The following is a 9,287-nucleotide window of genomic DNA, read 5'->3' on the forward strand; positions in this document are numbered from 1 at the left end:
GCAACGGACCTCCTCCATCAACTCCTCGTAAGGCTGCCTCCCCACAAACAAGTGCCACACTGCTAGGCCCAGAGAAAAGGCATCCGCAGCGAAGTCTTGCTTGGCCCCATCGCCCAGGACAAGGAAATCCACAGGCGTATTTTCCAAGGTGGTAAACTGATCCAGCCCCACCGGTTGGCCAAAGGTCTCGGGAGCCAGGTCGGCGGTTCCAAAGTCGGCGAGTTTGACGCAGAGTGGGAGGGAGGGAGGGAAGCGCAGGCGGTACACGTGCAAGCCGAGCCCGTACCGTACTTCCACCGCCCCCGTGGCTGGATTGCCTACGGTGCCTGGGCACGGGGGGGTCTTCTGAGGAACGTTTGGGGCGGGGCAGCGGCTGTCCTTGCTCGTACGGTGAGCGTTGCTCTTGTCGCAGCCGGCTGGCCAGGTGTCTTCCATTATGGAGCGCGGATCCTCTGAATGGCTCTGCCGCTCCTGCAGGACGCGGGAAGAGCCTAGAGGCATGTCTTTGTCGGGGAAGGTGGAAGCAGGAAGGGAGGAAGCAACGGAGGCAGGAGCCAAGAAATCGGCTAGCAGGAAATTGAGGAGCTTCAGGTCATAGTGACGCATAGCGTAAGTCTCCCGCGCCGCGTACAGAGCAAAGCACATTTGAAAGAGGAGGAGTCGAGTGAGGCCAGGGGGCAGGGCACCGAGGGGCCGCTCCCGCAAGAACTTCTCCAGGTCGCCATGTCGACAAAGCTCCATACGAATGAGTTGCAAATCACCCTGAGCAACCGTGGATCGCGACGGGACGGAGGGAAAGACCGGTGGCGGCGGCAGAGCGTGCGTGGAGGAAGCAAGTGACGCCCATCCTTTTCCTCCCGTGTGTCTCAAGAATGCCTCCGATCCCTGTGCGACAGTCCCCTTGTGGGCATTGGCCTTTGCTCGTACAACGTACCGGTGAAAGATGGCCGGTGGACACTCCCAGGCCTCTCGGGGGGCGTGCTGCGTCCGTAAGACACCATAGGTCTCAACATGGTTGGGGCAGATCCCTCGTCGCACCAGCCACGACATCAAAATGGAAGCGCGGAGTTCTTGGGCGAGAATGGCGGCGTTTCCACTCGCGGTGATCGCGTTCACGTCCATGACGGACAAGGCTTCTACCCGCCCTCCTCTCCCTCCTCGTTCCCGTTCACCGTCCTTCGCCCACACTTCATACACGGTCTTATAGGTTCCTTCCGAGAGGAATTTTCCGCAAGGAAATTTCTCAGCGATGTGGTCCCAGCCCACCACCACGTCGTGACGAGGCGCCTGTTTTTTCTCGCCATTTTCCCCTCCTTTCCTACTCCCCTTCTTTTCAAAACTCGAGTAGATGCGCGCTTCAGCATGCAAGAGGGAGACGGCCCATGTCCTCGAGACCGACCCCAGACTCCGCTCCCGTCCCCTCAATTCTTGGACGGACAGGAACTCCAGGCACGTCGCAAGGAGCTCCTTGCCCAGGAGGCCCACACCGTGCACCAAAGGACCGGGGGGCTGGTCGGAGGACTCGACAAGGGAGGTGCGGTGGAGACTGCGGGCAGGGGGAGCATCGACAAGCATGAACGAATCTTCTCCATGCGCTTCCCTCCCCGACAGGGGCTCGGACGCGGGGATGGAGGTGGCGAAGGAGGCGAGGCTTCGACGTGCCCACGCCTCACGAAGCCCATGTTCGTGGTCCCGCCCCTCGTCCCACCCACCTTCCTGCATGGTAGTCTCCTCCACCTCCCCCTCCTCCTCATCCTCCCTGCTTCCCTCACTGATCCGCCTGTGCACAGCCGGCGTGGACAGGAGCAAGGACTTCTCTCCCGGCCCGCTCTTTCCTCCCTCCTCGGAGGGACTGGCCACCCCGCCCAGGAGGCTCAACCCCCCCAAGGCCGAACACAAGGAGGCTCGGCTTTGGTGCGGGGCTCGTCGAGAAGCGACGTCCATCTTCGTCCCTTCCGTCTGTTCGCGCTCCTTCGTCGGCCCCCCCGTTGCTTCCACGGCGGGAAAAGGCGCGAGACAGGGTAGGCCGCCTTGGCGCCATGCTTCCAGGTGCTGTTTGATCAAAGAGGCGCGAGCCGCCAGCCCCATGGAAACACGGCGGGCTTTGGCCGCGGAGGCGCGTTTTTTCCGGAGGGCAGCGGCAGCTCTGGCTTCGTCTTCCTTCTCACCCGCGTCGTCCTCCGGCTGTCGCTGGCAGGCACCGCCCTCAAACGGCCAGGAGGGAGGACTGAGCGTCAACGACCCCCTGTGCGTCCCTCCATTCCCTCCATCCAGGCCCTGGTTCCTTCCCCGCGCCCTGATCCCGTCCGCTTCCAGAGCGCAACCCCCCGACTGGAGGGAGCGTGGCCTTAAGTCGTCTTCCCCCGGCCCCAGGTACCTCCTCCCCCCTCCTCCTTCGGCACCTCCACTGTCGCCCTCCTTCCCAGGCGACCGGGGCGACAAGGGCGGGGAAGCATCTTCCTCTCGATGGAGCGGGCGTGCCGGACGCGCTAAAGAGAGCCGCCGACTGCCCCTTCTCACCTTCTCCGGAGGCTCCAATACAGGCACGGGAGGGGTTGTCTGGGACAAGGGAGGGGAATGCATCCCGTACCGCAAGTGAGACGGCAAGGCCGAGATGCACCCTTCCTCCCCCCCGCCTTGATCACCTCCCTCCGCCACGGAGGATTGGAAACGCAGGGTCAAGCGCTCGATGGAGGCAGAGCTGGCGCGGGTCGATTCTCCCCAGTCCCGACGCTTCCCGCCCATGGGGGTTTCGAAAGTGTGGGGGCCGTGGCTGTGGCCCTGGCTGTGAGGATCGCCCGGGTATTGCAGCGGATGCAGGGAGGAATGCGGCACGGAGGAGCTCAAGCGGACCGAGGCCAGCCACAGCGCCCCGTCCTCCCTCCCGCCCTCCTCCCACCTCTCCATGGGGGAAAGGGCGGTGGGTAAGGGAGACACAGACCCTTTTCTAGAACCGTTCCCGAGGTTCCTGCTCGTGTACGGAATGACCGAGACGGGGGATACCTCGCTCCTCCGCACCCTGTCGCTCCCGGCCACTTCAGAGGGGGACATCGGCTGCGCCTGAGCCATGTTTCTGCCCATAACGGGGTAGGACGCGGTGCTGGCCGTAGTCTCCATGCTGCGACGGGTGTGCAGGAGGAAGGAGGACTCCTTGCCGTCACTGCCAGGCGCGTCGTCAGCCCTATCGGAAAGGAGGGAGAGCCCCCCCCAGCTTATCAGACTGTCCTGTTCCCCCTCGCTTGCTTCGGCCTTTGTGGGGCGAACCCTGATCGCCACGGCCGCCGGTGTGGTCCCCCAAGCCATGTCTCCTTCTCTGTCCCACGGCCCTGTCCCGCGCGTCTCCAAGCGCGCTCCAACCGGCTGGCTGTCGTCATCTTGGCCTTGAGGTAAACCCGCATTGTGGTACCGACGGGGACTGGCGCTCTTTACGTGAAAGATGCCTTCGGGGATTTTCGGCTCTGCGTGGACGACCGAGCTTCGTGCGTTCCATGACGCGCCATCCCGGCTGTCGCCCAGACCAGTGCTGATTTCAGGGTGAGTCTCGACGTCCCTCTCGCGGAAAGGGTCCTTGCTCCTGCGGCCAGACTCGTCACAGGCATCCCCAAGGGTACGGGTACTGCTGCTGCCGTCGCCCCTTTCCCTCCCCGTACAACTATGAGCGCTCTCACTGCTATCTGCGCCCAAGGCCAGGGCATGCAGCGACTGAATGACGACCCCGACCTCCCCCCCTTCCTCCTGTGCCCCACTTGTATCCACCCTCCTTCGCCCCCTGGTCGTGGCCCCGTCCTTCCGTCCCTTGTAAGGCGTTCCCTCCTCCCGCGGCGGCAAAGGCTCTGACAGGTCCTTCTCCTCCTCGTCCACTGGAGCCTTTTCCAGGGCGTCTTCACTCCAAATCGGGACCGGCGTGGGGCTCCTGCCCCGGGACGCGCCCTCCCTCCGGCTTCGCACACTGTTCTCCCTATTGCTCCTGTTACTCTCGGCACCGCCAAGGCTCATGGTACCACTGCCACTGCTGCTTCGACTGGTGCTGCTCCTGCTGATACTTTCCGTTGCGTTCTGGTCGCGAGGCTCTGTGGCCTTAAACGTGGCAACTTGTCCATCCTCGTCCGCAACGTCTCCGTCTCCATCCCTTTCCTCCCGGGCTGCCCGCCATTGCCACAGCTCCCTTTTCAGCTCCCCTGCCCTGGCTTGTGAGACTCGGTAGCACACTCGCCCCCCGTGCATCTGACCCTGAAAGCCAAGTTGCAGCAACACGTACCGCACCCGCGCCCTGCGCAGAGGGGCCCACGCGCCGGGCAGAAAGAGCACGAAACCTTTCCCAAACCCAAAACGCCATGCCGTTTCCCCTCCTTCTCCCCCCTTTTTCATCTCGGCCGCGAGGTATTCCAAATCGTCGGTCTCGGCTTCGGCAAAAACGGTGCTGTAGTTGGCACCGGGCCCGTTCCCATTCCCCCCCTGGCCTCCTTCCCTCCCTCCCCCGCTTTTACGTGAGGATCTGCCAGGGGTGCCGACCCTGTGGAGTTTAGGGGTGGAGCTTGGGAAGGGTCGAGCGATGGAGGGAGAGGAGGCGGTGCCGGAGGTCGCACCGGAGGCGGGGGCCCCGGTGATGGAAAACGTCCCGGATGAACGACGCGGGTTGCGACGCAACGACGGTTTAGGGGCCAAGGACAAAGAGGAGTCGCCGAGGTCCACGGTGGAAGCCGTCTGCTCTCCCGCCCCATTGCTGGTCCCTGCTGCATCCTCCGGGTAGTTTTTCCGGCCGCTCCTATCGACGGCGACGGCCTTGGCGGCCCGGCGTGCCGAGGAACGCAAGGTTCGTGAAAAGGTAGGAGGGGCTGACGGGGTAGCGGCGAGTGCAGATTTGGTCGAGGAGGAAGTGGACGAAGAGGAGGCAGGAAGGGAGGAAGAAGGGGAGGAAGGCATCGGCAAAGGTGCAGTACCGCTGGCTGTTTCGGGTCCCTCCCTTGCAGTCCTCTCTTCCTTGCGGGCCGACACCCCCGACCGCCCGGCGGTTGTGGTGGTTGGGATCGAAGTCGCAAAGGAAGGGGTAGCCTCTCCCAGACTGCCGGCGCGTCCCTCCCACGTCGTCATGCCTGGCGCGAGCAAGCCGGTGGACAAGCGGCGGGACGACCGTCTGGGGATGGGTTTGGCTGCGCGTGGGATCCCGCCAGCACCACCCGTGGGAAGTTTTGTGCTTTTCCCTTGCGACTGGGCGGTTGCTAGGATTGTTTTAGGGGCCACATCCAGGTTTGCCGGCAATGTGTGGCTGGAGAAGAAGGGGGGTAGCGTCGACGAGCCGGTCAGCTGGAGGGAAGGGCCTTGTCGGCGATCCTCCGAGAGGGAGAGGGTTCGATCCAGAGCCGAGAAAGCGGCCGTTCCTCCATCGCCTGCCGTCCCATGTTCCGTGGAGCGGTCGTCCGGGTGTGCGTCGCCGATGGTTTTCGACTCGGGTGGTGGCCGTGAGGAAGGGAAGGACGCCCCGGCAGCAGAGGAGCAATTCTTCTTGCGGACCACGGGGCTGAACAGACGGGTTGTTTTCGACAGCGAGGACGATTCCTCCCGAGGGCTTCCAGGCACGACCCGTTTGGCCCGCCGGGATGTGTCACTACTGGCACTGCCGCAACTCTCACCATTGCTGCTGCTACGACCATTGGTGCTGGTTTGTGAGCATAGCGATCCTTGCGAAGACGTGAATTCCAACTCAGGATCCATGACTGCCAAATCCGGTGCAGGCGATGCTTTGGTCCTGGCGAAGGCCATACCCTTTTGCGAAGGAGGGGATATCGGCGGGGAGGACGCTGTCTCCTTCGCTGCTGCGTCCAAGTCCCGATTTGTCAAGGCCCTTAGAGGGGTGCGTGACCCCCCAAAATGCCTTAGCATACTCACGTTGCCGCTCTTGCTGCCTTTGATCTTCATGGAGCTGCTGGCTTTTGCCTTAACGGCTGTGCCGCTACTTCCTGCGCGTTTCAAAGCCGTCCCGGGGCCAGAAAGGCTGATGCCGCCACGGCCTACGGAATCGCTCCCTTTCCCTTTCTTTTTTTTGCTGGCCGTAGCATAAGTCGTCAATGCGGTGGGTTTGACCGGTGATGGGGATGGAGAAAAGGTAGCTAGAATTGTAGGCGTGGGAGCTTTAAGCACTGACCCTGGTTCAGCTCCAGCAGGTGTAAATTTTTTTCTCCCATAGGTCCGTTGTACTGAGGAAGGAAACATGGTTGTTGACTTGGACAGGAGGGAGGGGTGATCCCTCCACTCGCCTCACAACAGCACAAGGTAGATAAATCCCAATGTTATCTGCGTTGGTTGTTTGACTGTTTGTACGAGGGGGCAATGGAAAAGGTCATTTTTAGTGAACCGATAGGCGCAGAAAAGAGAGGGAGGGGGAAGCTAAGGTTCATGTGACCATGGGTCTGCCTAAAAATCGCCCAAGAAGACACAAACCAGGTCATTCCACAATTCCAAACCCACGATGACATGTCCATGACCATATTCCTAAGTCCTCGCAAGGGCATTTTGGGCTGTGGAAATGAAGGGGCACACACCAGACAACGCGACACTCTTGTCCTTTTTCCTGCGCTTCGCGGGGCAGTCGACGGGCCACCTCCCCCCCCATTGCAAGCCCGCATTAATTCGCTCAAAAAGCTTCAAGTTCTTTCGCCCCGTCTTGGCGAGGATCCATCGAAACCTACGTCCAGGTTGTGACCTGTGCATCGCCCCGTGAAGTTGTGCCCAGCGGGAACGCATGCTTCCCAAAGTAGCGTATGTGACAAGAAGAGCTGGTTGTTAGCCTTAGCAACGCTTAAGACAGATATGATCCGATCTTGTAGGTCGCATTGCACACTCAAGCAATCCAATCTTAAGTCATCGAACCATTGGTATCAGCGCATTGATCCTGCGGTCGTTTGCGACGGTAGACACTCCATGTACGGCGTAGTGGTCAAGATCGGCTCTTCTTGTCTTCTTTTGGGGGTACAAGGGACCATCATAGTTATCTTTGAGAGAAGGTATGTCAGTACGAAGCAATAGAAACCTCAGGGAGAAGCAGCTTTCGGTGGGAACTATAAGTCAGCGTCCTTATGTTGTAAGACTTTATGAGCGTATCGACACATGGAAGCTTGGCTTGAGGTGGCTTCGAAGGCGTTCACGAAGCCGATTGTGGTTTTCGACACGCTTTTGTGCCTCTCGTCCCGAAAAAATAAATACATCACTTTGCCAGGTTTTTAAACATTGATACCATTAATGAGATGTTCCTTTTCTTACGGCCTATGCCTTTGCATGCATACTTAACAAATGACCCTCTGGCCTCTCCACCTACATTCCACACTATTTGTCCTACAAATTATTCAACAGGTACGTGCTGTCACCCGCGAAGTGCGACGTCGCCGGTATCAACGCTCCCAGCATCAATATCAACCCTGCCATTCCCAGGAAATATCTCTCACCCCCAACTTCTTCCACTTCGTCCATGCATGGCACCGCTTTTCGCGACCAAAAGAATCGGACCACCAAACCCGCAAAAAACAGGTCCAAGCGCCCTTGCCAAATGCCCGCCGCCACTGTCCCCCAGAACGTAAACGTCGAGGCCGCCGCAGCCGTCCGCCGGCCGAGAAGGGCCTCCACCATCCGCGCTCCGTCCAAGCGGCCCATGGGCAAGAGATTCAAGGCGTTGAACATGACACCCCAGTAGCCTGCCAACGCCAACGGGTGCAGGGTCAAGGCGGCATGTCCCGGATCGACTACCGCAAAGGCCCCCGGCAGTATAGCGTTGGTCATCTCAGCCACGAAGGTAGAGGCCTGCAACAAGGCCAAAGGCAAGGCGGGGGCAAATTCGCCCCCCGCGGGCAACGCGCCAAGTTTGGTGAGCCAGAGCCCGGCTCCGAAGACGCCGTAACTCACCAAGGAACCCAACAGAGGGCCCGCGGCGGCCACGTCGAAGAAGGCTTGGCGGGTTGGGGGGTAAGATTTCAATTGGGACAGGCTGCCCAGATAGCCAAACCAAGGGTCGAGCAGAGGCACGAGGGGCCCCAAGGCCACATTGAACCGGCGGGCAGCCAAGTAGTGCCCTGCCTCGTGGGCAGCGATCAGGCCGGCGAAAGGGAGCAGGACCGGAGGGATGCCGACCGTAACCGCCGGAAATTCGGAGACATGGGCCCAAAAGCCGAGAAAATCCCGGTCCAGGCGTTCAAAGAGGGGGGGAGAGACAAAGCGCAAGGTTTCCGAGGTTTGCAGCAAAGCCCCCATCCCCAAAGAGGCCGCACGGACGATGGGATCGTCCAAGACGCTGGAGTCGTCCGGGACCACCCCTTTCGACACGGCCAAGATGGCAAACCGCCCTTGCGCCAACTTGCCCAGAAAGCGAGGTATAAGCTCTCCAATCAGGCGCAGATCCAACCCTTCTTGCATCAGCTCCTCCTCTGAGAGGTCCCCGTCCCCAGGCCGTGCCCCCCGCCCGCCCGAACCCACTTCCGGCGGCCCTCCGTCCTCATCAAACTGGTCCATGGCGGCGTCCATGGCAATGTCCTCCAAGGCAAACAAAGTTTCGGGCGGGAAGCGGAGGAAGAACAAGGAGACCGCGTCCGTCAAATTGAAGTACTCCAAGCGTTGGTTCAACACCTCGCGCAAGGCCGGCGTGCTCAAGGGAACGCCGGACGGTGCTGTCCCCACCTCCCCCACCATAACGTGGAATTTGGCGTCGAAATCCACCACGTAATTCAAGAGGAAAGCCCCCCCCGCCGTTTTCCCAAACACTTCCGTGCGCAGGCTCTTCCAGACATGTTCCGGCACCGGGGCCACCTCCCCGTCCTGCATCCCGCCCTCCGCCCCCATCTCCGCCCCTGGGAAGATCGATTGGAGGAACGATTCCAACAGGCCGTCCTTGACCTTTCCGGCGTCCGTCTCCTCCAACATAAGGGCCGTCAAATTCATCCCCGCGGGCGGAGGATTCAAGGATCGAGCCAGCAAGGCGGCGGCGTCTTCCTCACTCTCCCTCCCGCCCTCTTTCCCGCCTTCCTCCGTCTCGATCATGCGTTGCAAAGCCCCCATGGCGCGTTGGAAGGATTCGTCGGGATTCAATGCTTTCCGACGGATGCGCCGAAACACCACGTCCGGCATTCCGGGTATGCTTTCTTGGCTTCCTATCAATTCGTAGGCAATCAGGCCCAGGTCGCTAGCATCGCTCTGGTTCCTCCCGAGGGGAAAGGAAGGAGGGGAGGAAGGGGAGGAGGAGAAGGGGGAGGGCGAGGGAGAGAGGGTGTAGTATGTCTCCTCCTCCTCCTCCCCCCCCGCCGACA

At 61.0% G+C, this 9,287-nt stretch overlaps 2 protein-coding genes across 2 annotated transcripts; both read right to left on the reverse strand.

The window, feature by feature from the left end:
• Positions 1-17: 17 nt before the first annotated feature.
• Positions 18-3,996, reverse strand: NGA_0227500 (uncharacterized protein; the record flags this gene model as incomplete). Its single annotated transcript, XM_005854281.1, is given in 2 exon segments — positions 18-33; positions 50-3,996. The coding sequence occupies 2 exon segments, from the start codon at positions 3,994-3,996 to the stop codon at positions 18-20; spliced, it is 3,963 nt and encodes a 1,320-aa protein (XP_005854343.1).
• A 3,333-nt stretch (positions 3,997-7,329) lies between these two features.
• On the reverse strand, positions 7,330-9,108 carry NGA_0227300 (peptidase m50; the record flags this gene model as incomplete). The annotated part of the gene is made up of 1 exon (XM_005854279.1): positions 7,330-9,108. One exon carries the CDS (start codon positions 9,106-9,108, stop codon positions 7,330-7,332), a length of 1,779 nt encoding a protein of 592 aa, XP_005854341.1.
• Between the last annotated feature and the right edge of the window lie 179 nt (positions 9,109-9,287).

Source organism: Nannochloropsis gaditana, assembly GCF_000240725.1.
Source record: "Nannochloropsis gaditana CCMP526 unplaced genomic scaffold scaffold557, whole genome shotgun sequence".
Lineage (NCBI taxonomy): Eukaryota > Eustigmatophyceae > Eustigmatales > Monodopsidaceae > Microchloropsis > Microchloropsis gaditana.